Raw genomic sequence first — 24467 nt, forward strand, 5'->3', positions numbered from 1 at the left:
TACTTTTTTGGGGGGTTGAAAAATAGATGTGAATTAACATGTTGGCCCTTCCTGTAGCTCAGAATTAACCCCTTCTCTCCTGTAATTCAATGTAATTCTTGCCTTTTTGGAGCCTAGGTAGATAACTAGTCTGTATGAGTAAAATACCGCAACTTTGAACACCTTCTCCTTTTAGTTAGACATAATTGGAGTTTTCTTGGATTTGTGAAATGTAAATGATCTGTCTATGTTGTCTCTGTGTTTGGTCTGCACCAATTTAGGAAAGTGGAACCAAGCAGAGACAAGTAAAAAAAAATACCATTTCAAAGAGCTGCTCAAGCTCAGAAGGGATAGGACTTGGTTCTTTTTTCTATGCACAGTTTAAATGAGAAGTCACACACCCCCCCCAGTCATTTTATTTTGCTTTTTGCACAGTCATTAACCTTTCTTTTGTGTAGTAGGTGGTCTTAATTTTGTCCATTTTCCATAATGCTGCCACAAGCTAATGTCTGTAAGCTGTGAGTCATTTAAGAAGTGCTTGTCAGTTTATGTAGGTAACTAAACTTCTGTTTAGTATTGTTTTTTCACTTAGTGGAGGTGGTAGCCTGGCTGTTTCCTTTTTCTAAAACACCAAAGATGAAACCATCCCATATATAACCACATAGTGTTTGCAGCAAATGTACCCAGTTCTTAAGATATTTATCTTCTGCTTGCAAGATACATAAATGAAACTTGGCCTGGAGAACAAACAAGATAACCCACAGATACAATGAGATTAGACAACACGATTTATTAGACAAAGTTGCAGGCAATCTCATTGCATCTGTGAATTATCTGAGTACTTTCTCAATTTGACTAATGCACATATCTACCATTTCCTAAAGGAAAGGAAAGAATGTTGGTGTATGTCTGTGTTTGTGTGTACATATACATGTATGCACAAATACATGCATACATATATACACACACATATCTATATAAATACATACTTTCAGAGGGCATGCATGCAGTTTCACAGTATTTCTTTGGTTTTCCTTCTGTCTACCCTCTTAAGATACAGTGCTTTGCTTTTGAGTATCTGTAAGTTCCATTATTACATTTTCACTAAAAGTAAACACTAGGAGCTTATTGAACAGTCATCCTTCATTTAAAGTCCTGATTCCTCCTGCATATTCATTCTTCCTTTCTTTGATGAGGACATTTATTGTATTTGTCTTGAAGATTGAAAGAAAAATCACTGCTGTGTCATGTAGCATAACCAAACAAACAAAGTGTTGCATTAACATCGGGTATCTTGCCTCTTTTGACAGCCTGAACAGTAACACACTCAAACTGTGTGCCTTGGCTTTGAAATTAAGGGACCTCGGTATACACCTCATGGAAGCTCAGGCTCTATCAGAAAGGAAAAGAGACTGTATTATAGCTTGTATAGTTGTAACTCCAAAAGCCTTGAGCTTTGAACTCATTAAATTCTACCATTAGTGTATTTCAGGTAATTAAAGCTGTGTGACATTGTCAAAAGCACTACATATTTTCTGCTAGGTTTCTCATACTTGCTTTAGCATTTGTTGGGTAGGTTTTAGTTCAGAAAAAATTGTTTGGAGTTCCTCATAAAACTCACCAGAAATCTGTTTATTGCTTTGTGTTCTTTAAGTTACATTATTAGTGGGTTTTCCTTTATTTTCTTTGGAAGTACTCTGATTCTATGATAGATTTGTGTTATTGTTGACAAGAAACTATTTATGGGTTGAATGAGGAAAGAATAGTTACAGTTATGTGAAAGTACAATGACAGTGTTGTTTTGCCATGCAAACAATTTGTGCTACATAAAAGAGAGTTCCTTAGTGTTTGTAACAAAGAATGAAAATTTGCAATAGAAGTTTTGAGATCACCACTGCTTGGAAATAACTCTGTTCTCCCAGGATCAATCAATCAGTGTTTTGATAATATTCAAATAACAGTTTGCTTTCTGTTCTCCAGAGTAACAAATTGGCCTTCCCAAGCCTTAATAGCTGGAAAGGATGATGATCTGGATTCCTTCAGCTGTTCCCAACCAACTGCTAAATAACTCAGTGAAAAGTGCCTTAAAACCATTCTTACTTACAGTGCAGAGGAGGTCCTTTCCAGTCTGTGCTTCATCCTTAGAAGAAAGCTTACAATAGATTCTTAACCTGCACCTTCCTCCAGGTGAATTTTGATGTTCACCCACCTCTCTGCAGGGAGCTGGGGTACCATTCAGCCTGCACAGATAAACGTGAGGACTTTGGCAGACCAGAAAGAGACCTGGCAGGATGGTCCTTCATTTAGCAGTCGGTGTTCAGCTTGCAGAAACAAACTGCTCAGAGTGGCACTGGTTTGTTTGTGTATCCTAGTTATTGAGAGTATGCCTCTTTTGTCACTGCAGTTGAACCTTCCAACAAAAAATCAACATTTCCAGTCATACAGGTAATTCCATAATTTGGAGTAGAAATTCACAGAACCACTGAAAAAAACGTGTTTTTCTAACCACTTTGATAATGCAAAACATTGATATATTACTTTTTAAAAAACTCACAAGCATTATCCAAATTAAAAACTATGCTGCATTTGACATGTTCCTATGAAATGTTTTAATGTACATGAAACTGCATCTTTTAACAGTAAACTTTCTAGTTAAATTTTTTTACTGACCCTACAGCGAAGACAATCTTCTGCTCTACTAGAACTTAGTCTGCTGTAGATTTGATTTATTTAAATTAAATTAAAGTTGCTGGAAGGGAATTAATATTAAATTCAGAAACAGCAATCCTCATACTAAATAGAGGAAGTGTGCTTGCTTTCCTGTTCTGCAAAATCATCAGGCCTGGTATAAACTATCATAAACATGCTGGGGAAGGTCCCTGCGTGAAAGCATGGGAAATTTTGTGGACCTGGGCCAGATTTATGTGTCTGCTCACACACGTGCTCAGTGATATGCTCTCTTGCCACATTATTGTCTCCATTTGTTGTTGCTATTTAGTTTCCTGCCAGGAGATATGCAATTACGACCACCATGGTGGGATGCATGAGGCACAACAGAGTGAGCTAATGCTGCTTTCCACAGGGTGGTCACTAAAGGCAGGAGGTAAATAGCCAGATCTATTATAAAGCCCTGCAGGGCATCAGTGGATGGTGTTGGGGTAATGACTGTATTACTGTATTACCATATGACCATAATTTTGCTTGTAGCTTGTTTTCATTTTACATGCCCATTGCTAGGTCTGTCAAGGCCTGTGGACGCTAATGCCTGGCACTGTCCAGATTCTTTCACGTGGTCTATGTGCTTTGCAGAGTGGAGGAGGGAGATATAGCTGCTTTAGAAGGACAACAGCAAAAAAATCATGCTGGGCAGGGAGATGTGTGGAAGCATGAGTAGGAATGACTAAGTGAGTAGTGTGTCTGAATGTTTGCTCCTCTCTAGCTCACAGGCAGAGCCTTGCTTTTGGGTCACTACCTGCCATTGAGCCTGCAGTGGGGAGAGGGAGAGCTGCACTGCAGTTGCCCTTGTGGCCCTTCTGTCTCATTCCTCTTCTGGGGATTGCTCTGAGATCTCCTGGGGAGGAGACATAAGGACATGGTCATTTCCATGAGTCACCTGGAGCATCCATAGCTTTGCACAGGGGCCTGCAAGGTTTGTGGTGCTGGAAGGAAGAGGAGGTGCGAACAGGAGCACAAGTGACTCCATAGATTACTGGCTCTGGGTGCTTTGAATAGGAATAGCTTGCAGCAACCATGGGATTGGGAACAGCCTCATCCTGCACTTTGAAAAAGAAAAGTTATGACTGCATTACTTGAAGGGTCTGAGCCTGATGTGTGTTAGGCTTGATGTGTGTTAGGCTTGATCAAATAACACAGCAAGTTTGCAGACAACACCAAGCTGAGTGGTGCAGTTGACGCACGAGGGACGGGATGCTATCCAGAGGAACCTGGACAAGTTCGAGACGTGGGCCCTTGTGAACCTCATGAGGTCCTGCTCCTAGGTCAGGGCAATATCCATTATCAGTATGTGATAGGTATTAAAAGCAGCCCTGCCAAAGAGGACCTGGGGCTACTGGTGTATGAAAAACTGGACATAAGCCACCAATGTGCACTTATAGCCCAGAAAGCCAACTGTATCCTGGGATGTGTCAAAAGAAGGCTGGCCAGCAGGTCAAAGGAGGTGATTCTACCCCTCTGCTCTCATGAGATCCCACCTGCAGTATTGCATCCAGCTCTGGGGTCCCCAACACAAGAGGGGTGTGGACCTCTTGGAGCAAGTCCAGAGAAGGTCCATAGATATCAGAGTGCTGGAGCATCTCTCATATAGGAAAAGCTGAGAGAGTTTGGAGGAGAAGGCTCTGGGGAGACCTTATTGTGGCCTTCCAGTACTTAAAGAGGGCTTATAAGAAAGACACGGCCAAACTTTTTGGGAGGGCCTGTTGTGATAGGGTAAGGGGTAATAGTTTTAAACTACAGGAGGGGAGATTAGACTGGGTAAAAGGAAGAGATGTTTTATGATGAGTGTGGTGAGACACTGGAGTGGGTTGTCAGAGAGGTGGTAGGTGCCCCATCCCTGGAAACATTCAAAATCCAGTTCGATGGGCCTCTGAGCAACCTGGTCTAGTTGAAGATGTCCCTGCTCACTGCAGGGGGTGTGGGCTAGGTGTCCTTTGAAGGTCCCTTCCAACCCAAACTGTTCTATGGTTCCATGAAGTAGGAGTATTGTGCTTGCAGTTACCAGGGAAGAGAGTTGCTGCATCACATAGTAATGTGGGTCTGTTGAGTTTGCCAGTCTGTTTTCTGTGTCAGACCCCTTTATATACCATGTTTTGGGCATGTATTGGTGCAAAGTGATTTCTCGTGTACCCACTATAGACAGAGAATGTGTATGTGAGGGGAGAGGAGGGGCGGCCATGAGGGGACATTGTGAGAGAAGAGGAGGGTTAGCTGTGAGGGGTGAGAGATCGTGAGGGGTGAGACATCATGAGGGGAGAGGAGAGTTGGCCATGAGAGGAGATTGTGAGAGGAAAGAAGGGGTGGCCATAAGGGGAGATTGTGAGGGGAAAGAAGGGGCAGCCATGAGAGTGAGGAAAGATCATGAGGGGAAAGGAGGGGTGGCCATGAAGGGAGATCATGAGGGGAAAGGAGGCGTGGCCATGAGGGGAAAGTGTGAGGGGAAAGGATGGGCAGCCATTGAGGGGAGATCATGAGGAGAAAGGAGGGGCGGCCATGAGGAGAGATCATGAGTTGAGAGCAGGGGCAGCCATGCAGTCACCATGAGGGGAGAGTGGGGGCAGCCTTGGGGTGTGAGAGGTGGCCATGAGTGGTAGGGGCGGCACCTATACATTGTGGGCCACTATGGGGGGCAGATGAAGGATGGCTGTGAGTGGAGATTATGAGACGCAGCCATGAGGTGAGATCTCAAGGGGAGATCAGTTTGCCCTCAGTGACATGGTTTAGGGGTGGGCTTGGGAGTCATGGGGTAATGATTGGACTTGATGATCTTAAAGGTCTTTTTCAACCTATTTGATTCTGTGATCTGTGTATATACCAACTTGATCTTTGGTTGTTTTAATGCAAAAGGAAGAGGCTTGTTTAATGTTTCATAATAAAATGAGGAACATTAATTTGAAAATGCAGATGAACATGAAAAAAGTAAAGGGGAACAGAAAGTAATTAAAAGGAATCCAGTATTTTTGTTGAGCATTTTCATGTGTAATGTGAACTGTCATTAAGGGCTTCATCAGTCTGCAATAGCTGTGACTGGAATAAAAACATGAAAGCTTAATCAGGAAAGCATGTTAAAAAATTAAGACCAAAAAAATCCCAACACTTAGTTTGTTCCATTGGAGGAAGCGAACTAAGTAAACACCTAACACAGGATAATAGAAATACAGAACAGTGTGCTTGTCCTTTTAAATGAAGTATGAAGGATAAGCCAAGAGAAACAAAGACCTAAACTGGACCCAGACTTTGACCATTTCAGTAAAGAGAAATTAAGTAAATGCCATTTAACACTGAACATACTATTTTTCCTTGAGCATAGCTATCATTTAAGTAGAAAGAAATTAAAAAAGAATAAAGTTTGGGTTAGCTTTTTTATAAATGTAACTAGCAGGAAGTGAAAATTGCTGCTTATCAAAGAGAGTTAAAAGCATCTGATACTGTTGTACTGTAGTTGATGATTGCTGTTATTAAGCATGGGCTAACGGGTGAATCCATGCTTTATTTTACAAAGCATAATAATGCTTTTCTTATTTGAAAGTGTTGGGTTACAGGATCTAAAAGATACCCAAATCTATTGTTTTAATATAGAAAAATTATCCTACTTACTGTAGACAGTCTTTCCTCATAATGTTTGATCAGGATACATCTGCCTCTTTAGCATGGACCATAGCACAGTTGTTGGAGGTCATATGGGATGCTTCAGGTTGAAGCCGATTGGTGGCTGATCTTTGTAGTAGCAGCCCTGGATGGTCCATGAGGAGGAACAGAGTAGCTCCTTAACATAGGAGGAACGAGTTCTCCTCAATACCAGTGTCCCCAACGATTTTTTTCAGCCTGCTCTCAGTCTCTCAGGAACCCTGTGGCAGACTGCATCACCTTCTTCTGTTTCCTGTAAATTGTTTCTTGGAGCTGCAGCCATGACCCCTTTCAGATATACATGACTCAACCTGGAGATTTTTATGCCAACTCAATCCTTTTATTGATTTTTCTGTGGCAAGATGGGGACGGTGTGAGTGTTTGGTCAGTTTATTTCCATTAGCAGCAAAGAATGCATGAGTCGCTAGACCCAGGAAAGTCACCTTATGGGTATCAGTTGTGTGACACAAACTTTCTTTTCTTTTTGAAGGATCTCTAAGCTGGAGTGTTCTGTGTGTATCCGGGCATTGCTGGATGTGTTTTCAGCTTCAATTATCGGTCAGGCAACAAAATAATTTGCCTGATAATCAATTCCAAAAGCAGCCAGCACTTCCATTTCCACTTTCAGTCTTAGCAAGATTGAAAAACACAGCATTTGTCATTTACAAGTTTCTTACACACTGGTGTAAATGTAGACAGAATAGACAAAGGAATCTTTTGAGGTCAGATTGTGAAGTGCAACAATAAATACAGAAATGTGGAGGAGAATACAAAACTTAGAGCTAACTGCATTTGAAGCGCAACATGAAGGCTGCTAAAAGAATTCAGCTTTATCTTTTGGCAAGTTAGAGGTTTTTCATTTGCTCTTTTACCTTACACAAATCCCTGTTGTACACAATTTTGATTTTCCTTTTTCTTTCAAAAGTGGCATGATTAGATATATTTTTAGCAACTAGAAAGTTTTAATGAATTTTATTGAAAGTTGTATAAAGTTTTCTGAAAATATTAGCATTTTTCTAAGGTAAAGTAAGCTGGTTTCATAAATCAGGCATTTTCAAGTAGGTTGAACCTACAGGTATGCACCTTAGAGGAATTAGCTGAAGAAATAATTGAAATCTTATCATTTATGTTTGAAGACGGTTGAAGAATGAATGTGACACTCCAAGAAATTGTGATGTCCTTTTTCAACCTGCTTTTAAAGAGGACTGTATGATTATTAGCCCAGCTTAATGCTCAGAAAGATTCTGCAGCAAACAACTTATACCACTTAATATGGAACTTATACAACTTAATATCCAGAGGATAATTAGTGGCAGGGATTTGGGGGGAGCAGTCACATGAAGCAGTCTGTCTGTGGGAGCACAGATCTGCAGACCCAGGAAACCCATGTTGGCCTTCTGGGCGTCAGTTGTGTAACAAGAACTGTTGTCTTCTTTAAGGATCTCTAGTCCAAGGGTAGAGCAGTAGTTTAGCACCAAACCAATACAAAAAGATGTATTACGTGTAAGGCTTAAAATAGTTCTGTCCAGAGTTTGTTAAAATTCATGATTTTCATTAACTATTCTAGCAATAGACCACGGAATATGTTTATTGAGGTTTGCCAATGTGAGAAGTGCTGTTCACACTGTGGAGCTCAGAATCCAGAATGACTCTGGAACACTGAAAGAAAAAAGCCCTAAAAATCACTAAAGGCAGGGACATTTGGCCACCATTAGTCATGGGGAAAAGAATTTCCTTTTTTTTTTTTTTTTTTTTTTTTCCCAAATGATGTAAACTGATGTATAATCGTGAAAAAGCTTTTCCATTCCACAAAGCAGTGAAGAGGCTTGTGCTGGATCACTGTGGTGAGGCGTAGGTAGTATACTTGAAGAAAAATGTTGACCAATGAAAGGGGATCAGGAGAGAACCATCAAAGATTACGTAGAAATCTAGAAAACACAAGCAAACAGGAAGCCTTGAAAGGACTGAGTTTGTACAGTCTAAAGAAGGTAAGATTAAGGCATGGCAGGTAGTAGGAATTTTAAAATGCTGATGCAGAAAACAAATACTCTAGCAAGGAAGTAGCAGTCTTGAATTTCGGAGAGAGAAATATAGGCCACATGCTAGGAAAAGCTTTTGAGTAGTAAAAATAGAGAAGTACTGAAACATGACTTATGGGGCTTGAGGAATCTCCATTACTAAAGGTTTTTAAAAATAGATGAGAAAAACTGTGAGAAATGGCTAAACTAGAACTGATTTCTGCCTCTAGGTAATAGGATGGACTAGCTGGATGATCCTTCATGTCTTTATTTTCTATTACCTTTGTTTTTTAATCTCCAAGTATACATCCCAAGGCTCCAATTACATGTTTTCACACTTTCCCTTCGTGTTTAGCTTTCAGGAAGAAGCAATTGCTCTCCCATGTTAATGAGTAGACTATTAGTTTTACCAAGGCATCCTCAGAAGAATCCAGGTACTAGGTACATATGTAAGGCAAGCATCAGTTTTCACAGATGCTTCTTAAAATTGGAGCACCATTACCAGAATTAACATTACTGAATAGTGTTTAGTCATTCCATTGTATTCAGTTTCTCATTCAGAAAGGTATTGCAGCTTTCATAGTCTTTAAATTAATGGCATTATTTGCAGGGTAGTCTACAGTTTTGGAGTGTCTGAGCCACAAGAGGGGAAAAAGTACTTCTAACATCTGGGTTTCCCCATTTTGATCCTCAGTGACAAAAAAGAACAAACAAAAAAGTCGATTTTATTATTTATTATGCATTATTCATCATTATTCATTCATGCCATCTCTTTTTATGACTGAAGTGATTTATTTGCTGTTGTAAAAGGTAGAGCCCTATTTTCTGTCAATGTATGCATTGCTTGGATTTCTCATTTTATTGGCAAAAATAATAAAATCTGCATCTTCGAGTTCCTGGTCAAAAAAGTTCCATTATACTCTTCTGGAACATGGTCTTATATGAAGCAAAATCATACCAAGCACATCTATTATTATTTAAATTATACCTCTGTATTATTGGTTTTGAATATTTATTAGGCTTTTGAGAACCTCTTTCATTATTCATAAAGGGTAGCCATGCAGTTTGATGAAAAAAGGAGTACAATGAAACCTTATTTTGCATTGCTGGTGTCTTTCATACAAACTATTCTCCAGTGCATTTTTTTAACGAAGGCCTGCAAGGTGCTGGGAACCTCCGTCATGTTTCTTGCAACGTCCCCTCCCTATTGGTTTCAGTGGGACGGGAAGTCATCCAACACCTCACCACTCTATATGGCTAAGAATGAAATAAGAAGTATCCACCTGGAGAGATGGCAATGAAGATACAAAGGTCAGGAAAGAAGGATGTTTTTTCATGTAAGATATGAAAAACATATGAAGAATTACTGATAGAGAGAGAAAGAGAATGGAAGGTTGGTTTAGGTGATTTATGGAGTTTTCTTCTGAAGCCCACAAGACCCCAAAGAAATAAGGGCAGTTGCTTTACTGACTGGAGTATCTGTGTGTATGTCACGTGTGATGGGAGTCAGCATTAAATGCTTCACAGGAAGGCATGAAACCCCACAGTAAGCAGATTGGGAAAGGATTATTTTCATGCACTGTCTCATCCTTATCTCTAATATGTATTGGTTTGCTTAAACCCTGAGGTATAAGGGTTAGTGTCTGTTTTAAAAGGTTTCTCATCACTACAGATATGCATTGCTCTTGTTATCAATATGCCTATAAAGCTCTCTTTAGTCGTATTTGTAGATATTTGGTCTCAACAGCATTTTGTATCAGGGATCTCTTTGCCTGATAATGCAGCTTTTGTGTAGATGGATGCTTCTGTTTATTGCTTTTGAATTTGTTGTGTTCCACATTTTTTGACATCCCCTTTCTCTTATATTTTTGAGTCATGGCTCACTCTCCTCAACTTGTATTACTATGATGACTACTAAAACTTAGAATATCTTTTGACCGACTGCCTTGTTTTTTTTAAATCCTCCACTTTATCTCTGCCAGACTATGTAGCGAATCTGGCATTTTAATGTATCTCACTTATTGTTTAATTGCACCAGTCTCTTGTGTGATACAAGTCCTTTGCCAAGACAGCCTGCTTAAAATCTGAAATACAAAATGGGCCTCAGGAAAGGTCAATTTTGTGTTAATATTGTAGATCAGTGTGAGGCTTGTTTGACTCTCAAGAGCCTGGATTTTAAAAACCAGGATAGTCTGGTGAAGGATTATTGACCAATTTCTTTTTGTTTCCAGCTGAGCTGCCAGGATCATCTGCAATCAAGCTCTCCTCCTTGTGTGATCTTCCAGCTCAGCTGCAAGAATTGTACCAGCAGGGCTTTGTCTTGGCTGCTGTCCACCCTTTCGTGCAACCAACTGATGAAAAAGAGAAAACTCCCCAGGAACAAATCTTCAGGGCTGTGCTTATCAAGAAAACAGAAAGGTAAAGCACTTCCAGTGAACTGGGATAAAAATAGACAATGTGATTTCCTGCTGAGTTTTGACCTACATCAGGAAATTATAGCAGAGTTTACTGTGCAAGACTTGATTTTTTTTCCTTTTTTTTTTTTTTTTTTTGGTGGGCTTGAATAGGCTTAACATGTTTTTCATGTTTACAATTCATTTGCAGTTTGGCAGACGACTCGAAGAATAACAAGTTGAAATATGCTCTGTATTTTAGGATGTGTTGTCATGAGAGGCAAACAAACAAGCCCTATGCCTGACAATTTGTGAGGATGGTCGCGTTGGTACCCTTTAAGAATGTATTAGATTAAATTGAGACAGAAGAAATGTTTGCTTAAGAAAGGCTTGTTTTGTGTTTAGACGGTTACAGTTAATGCAGTTAATTGGAGAACTGCAATACTAATGCATACTTTTTAAATTTATTTGTGGACTTTGGGCCCTTCTTTCCTCTAAACAACACAAGTTCTTTTAATTTTTCAGTCAGTGCAGACTCCTTAAAGAAAAAGATGATTCTCCTGCTTCGTTCAGTCTCTTCAAATGCATAAAGAATATTTTACATAATGAAAGTCTGAGGATGAATAAACAAACATGAATACTGTTCTTTTATGGTTTACTCTGATAGAAATAAATAATCACTACAATGTGTTGTTAAATAGGAGAAAATTAAAATATGACTATTTAGAAGTGCATATTTATAATTTTTAATGATTTAAAACATAATATGACCTATCTGGCCACCTGCAACTCTGCAGCTACCTGTGTTGTTGCAGCAATTCTGTTACAGTTTTCCTAGGTTAGTTGCATTCCTCAGTCCGCCCCTTCTGAAAGTGATCAGTACTGAAGGTTGGGGGATATTTAAACCAACATTTGGCTGTCCTATTCCCTCTCTTTTTGCTGATACTTGCAGGAAAGGATGTAGCTGTTTTAGACACCTCTTTAAAAAACTTAAGTAAAACCACCATTCAATTTGCTACAGCCTGGTAATCAGTCAGTAGCAATTAGAGACAGGGTGAAGCAGGAAAAAGTTTTGCATTTCAGTAGGGAATAAATGTAGGCATTAGATGTCAAAGGCACTTTTAGCTTCTAAAATAACCCTCAGTTTACCTTGACTTGCTTTTACTTTTATTACTACAGAGCTTCATGCTGGCTTTGTCCGATAGTATTGTTTAAAGGCTTTCCAGGTTTATGGTCAAAACGTAAAATGTTTGGCTAAACAGTGGACTTCCTTAGTAATATTGGGTTGAGCTTGCCCAGTTTTGGAGCCTTGCTTCCCCTGCTTACAAAATACCCTGCTGCAAATAATGAAAGTATTTACATGCATGAGTTTGCAATATTAAGTAAGCACTTAAGCACTTCTGATAGATTGGGGTCCAAGGGTTCAGCATCTTTCAGGAACGAGCTGCAACGACATGTTAGGGAAAAGCAGCATCCTTCCCAGTGCAGTGATACCGTCTTCAAGCCAGAGCACTCAGTGTGTCACTGCTGTCTCATGCCATATCCAGTATTTTACATCTGTGAAGAATGATTGTGCACGAGTACAAAATCTTAATTGCCTTCTCACTCACTTGGGTGCCAGTGTTTCACACACTCGAGACAGCCGTAAATGACTACAAAATTGAAGACAGTAGAGAGTCTTGAACCAATTATATTTCCTTTTATGTTCACACTCCATTTCTCTTATCTGTCATTTCTGACCGCATAGGGAAGCGGAAGAGACTTGGTGCAGTGGGCAAAAACAGACAAGCACCAGAAAGGAAAGTTACATGAGTTTGGTGTTTCATGTAGTTTAAATGTTCCTGAGTCTGTCAGAGAGTATGGGAGAAGAGTGTGGGTGCAACAAATGCATTACCAAGTGCAAGGGAGGGATGGGTGTTGCACAGATTTTGCATGAGTATGGCCTGCATAGAGACCAGCTATATTGGAACTGTGAGTTTATCCCATTCCCGATCAGGAAATAAAAGACATACTGTTAATCTTTTTAAATATACCTTTCTCACTACGCTGCTGCTGAAGAATAAATTACGCTTTTTTTTCTGAGGGCTCTCAGGTGTGTGGCATCTGTAGGCTGTCTCTGTATAAAACAGTTGAAGTCTTGGGCAGAAGTTAAGGCCTGCTTAGGATATTTGTTGATCAGGTGAATGTTTATTTCTGTCGTAAGATTTTAAAAGTACAGATGGTCCAGCTACAGTTGTAGGATCACTAGTAATGTCATTTATGCTCTGAAGTACAAAGTGGTCTTTGTCTGCTTTCTGTAATGGTGATTCCAGGTGTTCATGGGGAGCAAAGGAGCCATAGAAAGCTCTGTATGTTGGTGTGGGGCCCACCCTTGAGCTTACCAGGAACCTTCCACAAAACACCTGAGGCTGTAGCTCCTTTCTTACTGCAGATGTTTCAGCACAGGTGTCTCCAGTGCTATACAAATACAACTCAAATACAACATGTGGTTTTTCACTTTGCTATTTTTGTTGCCTGAATGGAACAAAAATCAAATTGTACTTTAGGGCCTTTTGGTACAGTATACACAGTCAATTCTGTGTATGCAGAGACAGAGCTGAACACTTGGACTAGTCTTTACTCAGTGTTGCACTTTTTTATGTCAGTTTTGCATTTTAAAATGGATACTGTTGACTTACAGTTTGAGGATGTAGTCTTACAGCACTGCCTCTCCAAAGCTAGGAAGAGGCTGTACTCACTGCAGCAGATGATGCATATCAAGAACCGTGTGCTGCTGCTATCACTGAGATTTGCAGTGCCTTAATTTGTTAAAAAAGGAAAAGATAGTCCTTAGTTATGCATTAATGTTATGCATTAAAACTTGAGGGAAAAGTACCTGTTAGTGTTATTCCTCCTATTTTGCTGTTGTCCTGGAGTTTTGAAAACTCAGTGTGAATTTGCAACATCATTGTACATTTAAGATGACTTTTAGAGCCATTACGATAGCTTTGTGTTTAATCTCTACTGGTATCTCTGTGGCTTCATTATCTTAGCTGTCTAATCATTTCTGGTAAATAAGGAAGTAGGAGACATCGCTGCTGTAGGACATTTGTGGAAACATATCCCTAACAGATAGAAGCTATAAAAATTGAATCATAGAATCGTTAGAGTTGGAAAGAACCTTAAGATCATCTAGTTCCAACCCCCCTGCCGTGGGCAGGGACACCTTACACTAAATCATATCACCCAAGGCCTCGTCCAACCTGGCCTTGAGCACTGCCAGGGATGGAGCATTCACAGCCGTATCCTGGGCTGCATCAAAAGGAACGTGACCAGCAGGTCAAAGGAGGTGATCCTGCCCCTCTACTCTGCTCTTGTGAGACCTCACCTGGAGTATTGTGTGCAGTTCTGGTGTCCTCAACATAAAAAGGACATGGAACTGTTGGAACAAGTCCAGAGAAGGGCCAGAAGGATGATCAGGGGACTGGAGCACCTCCCGTGTGAAGACAGGCTGAGGAAGTTGGAGCTGTTCAGCCTGGAGAAGAGAAGGCTGCGTGGAGACCTCATAGCAGCCTTCCAGTATCTGAAGGGGGGCTATAGGGATGCTGGGAAGGGACTCTTCACTAGGGACTGTAGTGATAGGACAAGGGGTAACAGGTTAAAACTTAAACAGGGGAGGTTTAGGTTGGATGTAAGAAGGAAGTTCTTTCCTGTTAGGGTGGTGAGGCACTGGAATAGGTTGCCCAGGGAGGTTGTGAATGCTCCATCCCTGGCAGTAAAAAAGGAGGGTTTGTCCCTTGGAATATTAGGGAGAATATGAAAGTAAAGGACAGATTTACTTTTTTTTTTTTAATTAACAATACAGTTGTTTGCACTGTGCAAGCACTGTGTCATGTTCAATTAAAGTAAATGAAGTAAATATAAGAGTGTTTAATTCTTTAGTGGCACTGGGTATGAAGGTAGCCTGCCACCTAGCTGAACACTCTGCCATTGCCCTGATTACATTTAATATAATTAATTGAAATATTTCTCTAGCACCTAATTGCATTGTGCACCCTAACCAGTGATTAGAAGGCAAATTGATTAATGTCAGATAACTTCAGTGCTCCTGTGAACACTTTTTCTCTCTTTAAATTTCAGTTGACTTCTTCACTCAAAAGCAACTGACTGTTTTACTGTCTGTGCTTAGTTCTGGGATACTTGGGTTTCTTGAAGAAGGCATCTATGTAAAAAAAAAAAAAATAGGCAAAGAAAAATCTTCAAGCCCAGGTTTGTACAGGGTTTTTTTGATGAATATAGGGAAGGTTCTGGGTGTCGAGGGAGTCCTGGCCTACGGGTTCACGTTGATTCACACTTGAGAAAAGTTGATTTGCACTGATTTACACTTCAAGACAAGAATCTCAGGAAAAGGGAAACCCTGGAAAGTGTGAAGGTGTGACAGTGAATCTCTCCTGGAGGAAGGGACAGGGGAATGTCTATGCATTTGGGAGGTTTTGGCTAACTCGGGTAAGGAGAGTAGCACATATGTCACTTATATTCCCTCTGAGTAACAGAGATAGTTCTTTGTGTGTGTAATGATCTTTCTGTCTTTGCCTGTTTATTTCCATACTCAATATTTTTTAATATAACAGTTTCTGTTAGGCACACAAGTCTGTGTATTGTGTGTGTTACTGTTTTGGACAGCTTGTGGCTGTTGCAGATAACCTGTTCTCTGCAAAGAAATTGCCAAGTCAGACCGTGGATAAAAACTAACAAAACCATAGCACAAAGCTACTTTAATTTATTCGCAGCTCCCTGTAGTGTGACACCCCTGTCTGTTATCTTAAAGTTTCAAAATTCTATGTCAATTAAAATGTTTTATTTTCCTTTTCTAACTACTGGTCACCAGAAAGCAATCTCCATTCTCTTCCACTAGGAAGAGGCATGTAATGGGCTTAGAACTGTCTGCTTACAATAGTTTTGATGTGTTTGCAGATGCTCCATTTCACCACAGCAGAGCGAACCTTGGGATGTAAATCAAATTCAGAGAGGTCTTTTCCCTTCCCTTCCCTTCCCTTCCCTTCCCTTCCCTTCCCTTCCCTTCCCTTCCCTTCCCTTCCCTTCCCTTCCCTTCCCCCTTCCCTTCCCTTCCCCCTTCCCTTCCCTTCCCTTCCCTTCCCTTCCCTTCCCTTCCCTTCCCTTCCCTTCCCCCTTCCCTTCCCTTCCCTTCCCTTCCCTTCCCTTCCCCTTTTCCATCTGTGTCTTAAGACATACCCTTCTACAGATTTTGTCTCCAATCAATAGAGCATTCAGCCTGGAAATATTGCCATGCAGAAGTAGACTAAGTAGTATAATTTTAAGAATAATGTTTATTTTAGAGTAAACTTCTATGTTTACCACAAACAGCATTGCAGCTGATTTCCCTTTCTGTAAAATACTGAGGTGTCAGGTGGTTCACTTGATGAAATGATTCTGATTCTATTATGATAATTTCCCTATATCCATCAATCCTGATGGAATGCAAACTTTTCATCACTCAGCCAAAAATAAGTCTTATTTATCTGCAAAGAAATTTGATGGATTGTGTTCAAACATTTAATTGCAAAACAGGATTTTTATGGTTACTTTTTTTTTCCCATTAATTCCAAGTGGTTTCAATTAATGGCAGCCTCTGAGATATACCTAATTTTTTGTCTTCTGTGTCATTTAAAATCTGGATTTACAGAATATGTGGAAAATGGATTCATAGAAAATATAAAGTAGCTTTTGCACTCTGTATTTTTCCAGTCAAACTAAACTCCCCATTTAACAGTAGTGAACAGCCCACCCCATGAAAGAAGGGAGAACTGTATTATGCCAAGAAACTGATGAAGTATGAAAAGACGTAATTACATTGGGAAGAAGCAGCAACCCCCAGAAGATATTCTGCAGAAAGTAGGAACTCCAGTTGAAGGTGTTCCACAATGATAGAGTCTGACAAAAAAACCCAGTGATCTCCAGTACTTATGTGCTTGCTTGAGTTGGTGGAATCAGATAGTTTGCGTTGGTACAATATAATTTTAATTTCAACATGAATGCATGTGTATCTGTTTGGTTTTCGTGTAGGATTTAGGCTTGAAGATGGCAAATGTCTGACTTTGTCTTCATTATGATCAACTGTGTTTTGTCTGTGAATGCAGTATGTGTTGTTGCTCTCAACAGGCTGATTTCAGCTTGCTGAAAAGATAATATTTATTCCATACTCAGAGTTCAACAGATACCTGCCTTTAGCTCAGGGACAATGGCTTGAGTTTTTAAATTTTGCTATTTGTTTCAAGTTCAAAGAAATACATATTTCCTCACAACTTTTAACGCTGACCCAAAATAAATGTTCTTTCATCTGTGTGCTCAAAATGATAAACACTGCATATTAAAGATGCGTATGTATGCATACATGCCTCAACTTTTCTCAAGAAACTCTATATGCTGTCATTAAAAAAAGTTTATACAAAAGCCCTTGGGTTTGTAATTGCTGCCGCCTTGGTATTCAGATACTCTAGTTTTGCTAGATTTTTAACCCAGAGTTCCACAGATACCAACTGCTCATGTTAATCACCTTGATGTGGTTTTAATTGTTTTGTAATGTAGATCAGTTTGTTATAAATGTAGTTATATTTTGAACTGTGGAGCTATTCCTGTGCAGTTGAAAGATCTCAAAACTGCACTTATATTCCTAGCATCATCTTAATTAAATAGCAGTTTTAGTGTCTGTGCAGCTTACAAGTGTGTCAGATTGCTTACAAGTGCTTACAAGTGGCTTGCCAAATTTATGGGCATGGAGAGCTAAAGGGGGATTAGGGCCAAATATTGGGTCGCTCGTTTCCTTCTTGTGTCTGAAGAGGATTGGAAATCCAGTTTGTAACAGACACCGAGTTGTCAGCTTTAATAGTCACTGTGTAAGTTACTGGTACTCTACAGCTGGTTATGGTTTATCTACCATGAAATGGTGCTTAACTCCAAACAGCTGTGCAGGAAATGGCAGCCTACTGAAACAACCATCATGAAATAGTTTTGGCCAGTGAACTTCCAATTATAGGTGAAAATCTTATTTATTCTATGTATTTTCTTCTTTAGTGGCACTAGAGGTCCTATTTAGGATTCAAGATGACACTCTTTTTAAGTCTGTGGTCCTTAGCCTTTTCTGTATCAGTGATGCTTGTGGGTAACCTCTACCCCTGTGAATGCTGTCCTTCTGCACAGCACCAGTAGCCTGAAATTCTCTGTCAGCTCATTGCCACCCCGTGTTTAAGTTTTTCCGTGGTGTTCACTGAGGTTACCCACAGTGACAGAAAAATCCCTTCTTCGGGAAAATAGATAAACAAGCAGTGAGATACATAACAAAGGAAGAGAAACAAATAAAAGCCTTCAGTGTACAAGATGCAGTGGAGTTTTCTGGCCGTCTTCATGATTAACCAGTGGTTGTTCTCTCCTGGGGTGGTACCAGGAGACTGCTCTTCACCACTGCAGGTAAAACGTTGGTGTTGTTAGCACTGTCCCTTCTGTTCCCCCTCAGGTATCACAAAATACCACACTCATTATAGAGAGTACTAACAAGTAATGTAATGAGTCGGGGTGTACCAGCTTCTCCGGTTTATCTCGGTTGCCAAGGAGAGTACAGCACTACTGTATCAGGGTGTGCTTCTTTCAGGGTTATTTCTCAGATGACTGACATCAGTCCTTTTTCAAAAGAGAACAGGGGGATGTCCTACTATATTTAGCTACTTCTCTACAGCTATAGTAATAATATTCAAAGAGCATAATGAGAGTCTTTTATGATAGTTATTAAATACTTCGTGATTCCTAGAAGAAATGCATTGTTTATTATATAGAGGCTGGGAAGAATTTCTTGCCCACCTGGATTTGCTCAGGAAGTTATTTCTGTGGTCTGTGACAGCCACAGCTATTTATTATTTTCATATAAGAAGCTATGGCTTTTGTTTTGTTTGTCTCTGACAGAATAATAGGTTCTTAAATTTTGCCTGAAAAGGTACAGTCAAAGACTCACTTCTAACATCTATGCACATACTTTACTTGAAAGCATGGAAAAATGCTTGTTGGTAGTATACAGTACTTCTGTTGGAAGATTTTGACTAAAGACTTTATGGCCTTCAGTAAATTCTGTTAGGTGTGTTCTGTAAAATAGTGTTCCTAACAGAGTGCAGTGGTATTTGATACAGTTTCTTTCATGAATCCTAGAGCAGAGGCAGCCCCCAGAATGTTAGAGGAAGAATTCACTGCCTCCTGTTCACTTAAATATTTACAAGCAGCAAATGTCTTTCAAAATAAGTTCTTGATAAAGTGGGAAAAATAAATGGGTCATTTTAAGCAGTAAGAATTGCTATATTTTCATGGATATAATCTGCATCTCGGATAACTCATACTCTTTTCAAAGAACTTGGAAGTAGGTCCTCCAGAAACTGTATAAATCAGAGTCCAGGGAGCCATTGAGGGGGATGAGAGGAAATAGGTGAGGGTGGTTCAAGGGCATACTTCTCTCTTCCTTATACCTGTGTATAAACGTCACCAATATATGCTGAAAATAATTTGTTTACAGATAGCCAGTGGGTTTAACCACGTAACTCCCCATTCTTATGGCACAGTTGGAACTGTGATTTTTCACATTTGTCACAGCAAGCATCGCTGTTACAGCAGTGCCACAGTTTGCATGGAAACCTGATCACAGTGTAAGGAACAGGCTTTGGAAAAAAGAGTGGGCACAGAAGTAGCATGGCACATACTTAACTTCTTGGTTGATAACTTAGCTTTGAATTTGAGCTGTATGGCTTCCTCAGCTGGGCTGGAAGGGGGCTGTGATGAGTGCAGTGGGTTGTTCCAGCAAGGGAAATGGGGGAGGCATTTGGTCCTCATGTTTGTAGAGGTTTGATGTTGTTCCCCTGAGTTGGGATTGGTTGTCTAAAAAGGGCTTATTTCATTTCTGTCTGTACCTGGTAACCCACTTCTGGTTTGGAATTATGCAACCACTGAAGCACTGGAGAATTTGTTGATGTTGTATGGACTTCGCATTACAATATCCAGTAGCAGTTTTGATGTTGTATTGACTGCTAGAGCATTAGAGAGCCCCAGCTCATACTTCGTTCTTTCTATCTTTCCATCATTCTATCGTGGCTAGGTAACATCAGGGCTACGTTTCCAGTTGGTCATATACAGATTTTAGAAAAAAATGTAGGTAGAGCAGTAAGTACTTTAGACTTTTTAAAGTGTATTATTATGTTCTTGAATTCATGGAGTTCATCTGTGGCAGAAAATCTGCACAGAATAAATTACTTAGACTTACCTAGTCTTGTTCTAGACTATCTAGAACAGCAAAAATGGTTGTCTGCAGTTCATGTGCTCCCCTCAACAAAATTTTTTTTTGTTGTTGTTGTTTTGTATGTTTGCTTTCTTGACAAAGTTGTTCTTTGCTGCTTAAATTAATTTCTGTATGTGTGTTTCGGAGGAGTAGTGATGGAAAACTTTCAAGTCCCCCTGTAATGATTTTTGTAAATCCTTTGAAGATGTTTTGAGAGTTTCCATGGACAACAGTGTTTTGTAATATTTCTGTCAGGAATCAAGAACAGAACGGGACCACAAGTTGTGAGAACCACTCCTTATGAGGAAGGAGTGTAAAAACAAATAGGGAAAAGACTTGAGTGTTCCCAAACAATTCACAGTCTGGTACCGCCTGTCCTGTGTGTAAGTGAGATAAGAGAAAGGAAGTGAGAGTGCAGCCCGTGTGAAAGTGGGAGGATCAAGTCTAAAATACCATATCATGTGGTATGTCAGAAAGTTTCTGCAGCATTGCCTAGGAAACACACTGCCAGTTTACATTCAGCAACCTACGCATCTTGTGGCTCTGAGGAACTGTTAGCATCTCGGGAAAGCCCCTGGGACCATCTGTAGCTGAAGCATACTTTACGTGTCACCCATTCTCAATCCCCAGAACAGGGCTTCTACACAGACTTGGTTTTGCTAGCATGGCAAGCCTGCAAAGCCCTTTTGTTATTTTAGGAAGCCTTGCTTCCTCAGCACTCTTGGTTCAAGCTTCTGCGCCTTTCTTCTTGTCCAGTAGGTACCCAGTGCATCACATGAGTGCTGGCCAGGATTAGTTCTGTACTTCAAACTAGATCTTTGGATTCTCCATATGGGATGTTAAGATAACTACTTTGTAACTAATCCCAATAATTATATGCTAGCTTTTATTTTTGTACATTCCTCCATGTGTTCTCCTAAAGAACTGATAAACGATTCTCTAGATTTCCTCTGTTGATCAGGCAGGCATGTAAATTTTCTTTCAAAAAATATGAGATAAAGGAAATAAAAACTGCCTTCAGTAGCACTGCCTTACAGTGCATGCCTATGACAGTTTCTTAAGATCGTTCAGGATAACTTCCAAACTTCCCCTTGGCATATTTTGACTGATACCATATTTCCATAGTACTGATTTGTTCTGCATTGTCTTTCTCTATATATGTATCTGTTCTGCATTGTATATCTGTATATATGTATATCCAATTGCAAATTGTATATGGCATTTTGAATTATTTTAGGAGTTAGTGTCATCTGAACGAGACATAGCTTTGCTTTTGTCAACAACAAAGTGTAAGGTAAGACTGAAGAATAGATTACTTCGATTAGCCACTGGTTTTTAAATGTTGACTTGGAATGGTGGCAGATAAGAGCAGGAATTCCTTTAATTACTGTCTGTGAAACACATCCTACATCAGGCTGCCCTGTGGGGTCCAGAGCATCTGTCAGCCTGCTGCACTGGAGCCTGCTTTCTGACTATTCTGAGTTACCTCACCTGCACATTTCCTTGGCATTGGCCATAGATACCAGGCTGACAGAGTGTTTCTTAGACAGATTAAGAAATTTGGAAGTCCCCAAGGCATTCCACCATCCACAGTTATTAGTATGATTTCCTTCCCTAGCAAGCAGGTGAGATGCTGTAGCTGCTACTTGTCAGAACTGTGTGGAGCTGAATGGAGTGAATGAATTGGAACTGAGGTTTTGTCTGAAGGTTAGCTCTCCATGAGAAATACTTAAAAAGGGAATGTCTTGGTGTCCGATCTTTACAACAGAAACTGATTCTTTTTTTTTCTGTCTGCCTCTGTAGGTCTTCAAAAGGTGACATCCATAGTGAAGGATATATCCTGGAGGTGGAGTGCTGCTCCTCTTTAAACCAACTTTCAGACAAAAAGGAGATTCCTGATTTTATTAAGAAAGTGAGTAAAAAAAAAAAAAAAAAGGTGGGGGAGAGAGGAAGAGAGGCAACCCCCAAAGCAGAGTATCTTTTTATTTGCACTATAATTACTGCTGCTAGTTCTGTCAGTCTGACAAGAGGAGCATGTGTCCACTTTGTACAGTGGTTTGTAATTTTAAGTATCTGAAGGGTAATTATACTTACTGAGAGAAACAAGTCTGATTGTTATGAGAAAATGAATTGTAGTATCACAGGACAGTGACCTCTCAGAGATATCACAGAATCACAGAATCCCAAGGGTTGGAAGGGACCTCGAAAGATCGTCTAGTCCAACCCCCCTGCAAGAGCAGGGTAACCTAGAGTACATCACACAGGAACTTGTCCAGGCAGGCCTTGAATATCTCAACTAAGACACTAGAAGACAATCCTATAAGGGGTAACATTTTAAGTTAAAACAATACGTATTATTCCTAATTTAGTGTAAAAATATCCTGTTGGATAGTACTGTAGCTAAAAGGCCCCAGATTAGTTTTCTTTCAGTGTCACATGATGTTAGCAGTCAGAGATGGTAACTTAGATCCCGAGGGTCATCCCTTTGTTGTTTTCAAGAAACTTCTGTATATACTGGAGAGTTTGAAGAGGACCCTACAATTCTTTATTTGGTTCCTTCTTTTTACAATTATTTTTGATGCTGTAATATTCTGCCAGACTGGAAATTAGCAGGTTATGTCCATTTTAGTGAAGACAGATTCATTGGGCATCTTTCAAATACTGCAGCATCTGTTGTGTCCTTTTGCATGTTGCAAAAACTATCATTAAATACCATATTTACTTAGCCACATGGTGTAAGAATACTGTGAGTAGGCATACTCCCCTCACTTTAATCCGTCTTGCAGTGATAACTAATAGTTAAGAAAATTTTGTAGAACAAATTGTAGCACAGGCTGTATGAGCTTGAGAGGGACTCAGCTTGACAGACTACACTCCTGTTCAGTGTTTCGTTTTTACTATGAATCGTAAACAATGGATTAAAAATAATGCTGCTATGACTATCTGATCGTTGTAATCTTAATTAAAGATACATAGATTTTGGTATCGGAACAAACTGAAGTTTTCTGAACGCTTAATAATATATAGAAGTTTGAGTCTGAATTTCGCTTCAGGATTCATTCATGTGTTCTTGCACTACTAATCTGATGTGATCTTGGATTTTTTCTATATATTCATACTTAGGCAAGACTGGTGTAGTTATTGTATATCATTTTCAGCATGTTTGGTGGTGTTCTTCAGTTCTTTGAGTGAGACTAGAAATGTAGGCTTATCTGTCACAACTGGTAGCAAAATTCTACATCATTGCAACAGAAAATTTCTTTGCACTTGTAACTTCAGAAAGAGTGTGCCTAACATGAAAACAAAATGACAGTCCAGGAGTCATCTTATTTCCATAAATATCCAATTCTGAGGCTCTTTAGAATGCTTTTTCTAGGCATGGAAATGTTTCTGTTGGTAGGAGCCGTTTGATTATGGGGTTATGAAGATGCCTTTTTGAAAGATAATAATTTAAATTTTAATAGCTAAAATGTATATTTACTGTTTCTCTGTAGGCTGAGTATGTCGCTCATCCTCAGATGTTATTTGATGTAGAGGAATTTGAAGGTCTTTGAAGCTGTTGCTGTCAACTGTGTGTTGTGTCACTGTCTATATCTGATTAAACACACTGAAAGTCTCAACACTTTTATGTAAATCTAACTCAGGAAAAAGGACTTGTTTCGGAGTAGGAGTTAATTGTCATATTAACTAATTTGAGCAGCAAAAATGGTCATTGCTTTTAACGGCATCTAAACCAGATGTTTGGAAACAAAAGAAATGAAAAATAAAGGATGTTCTTCAAAGAAAATAGTAACAAAAAGCTGTTAGAGGGGGCAATTGCTTTTTTTCAAAAAAAGGTAACCCTCTAATTCTTCTCAAACTGTGGTGTACAATTGAAGTTAATAGAGTGTTGTAATTGAATAGGCAAATCCGTGATCACAGAGCTTTTCATAGCAGAGGTGTTTAGCACAGGTTTATTGTCTTTCTGCATTGCAAATTACTATACTTAAAAAATAGATCTCAAATAGAATAGCCAGAGTTTCAAAACAAAATATCAAGTCAAAATTTTCTCCAACTGTGAATTTACTAGAAAAAAATTTCTCCACCCTGAGACAATTAATTGTATTAGTTTTATTATGCACTGCTGAGCAAGTATTGTTTACGTGGAGTTTGAACAGGGTGCAATTTTAGTAATTTCTCTATTGACTTTTTGTTGCATTGAAAATGTATGTCATATTGAAAATTAACTGCTTGCTCCTGGCAAACACAAAACAATTTTTCAGTGGCATAAAGCATAGGTAATATATTTTTCTTGTTCTGTAATGTCATATAAATGTTTAAGAGTAATGAATTTGAAATGAGGAAGTTATTTCACGTGGAGAATGGTTCTTGCTCACTGAAGCAAAGTGTCTTAGTACAATGTTGACTATA

General features: G+C 39.5%; 1 protein-coding gene across 2 annotated transcripts in view; it reads left to right on the forward strand.

The window, feature by feature from the left end:
• RFTN1 (raftlin, lipid raft linker 1) overlaps nucleotides 1-24467 on the forward strand; it is a 98583-nt gene that overhangs the window by 30285 nt on the left and 43831 nt on the right. Inside the window, exons 1-3 of one of the 2 annotated variants that reach the window (XM_057424833.1) lie at nucleotides 3004-3082; nucleotides 10589-10775; nucleotides 21861-21969. In XM_057424833.1, the coding sequence (XP_057280816.1) occupies nucleotides 3019-3082; nucleotides 10589-10775; nucleotides 21861-21969 (360 nt within the window). In that variant the 5' untranslated portion in view covers nucleotides 3004-3018. Of the gene's footprint in view, nucleotides 1-3003; nucleotides 3083-10588; nucleotides 10776-21860; nucleotides 21970-24467 lie in introns of those variants that run through there. The other variant, XM_057424834.1, reaches the window with a different exon arrangement.

This window comes from Pezoporus wallicus, unplaced genomic scaffold (assembly GCF_028554395.1).
Source record: "Pezoporus wallicus isolate ANWC-B61680 ecotype Strahan unplaced genomic scaffold, APGP_CSIRO_Pwel_v1 contig_3181, whole genome shotgun sequence".
NCBI classification, from domain to species: domain Eukaryota; kingdom Metazoa; phylum Chordata; class Aves; order Psittaciformes; family Psittacidae; genus Pezoporus; species Pezoporus wallicus.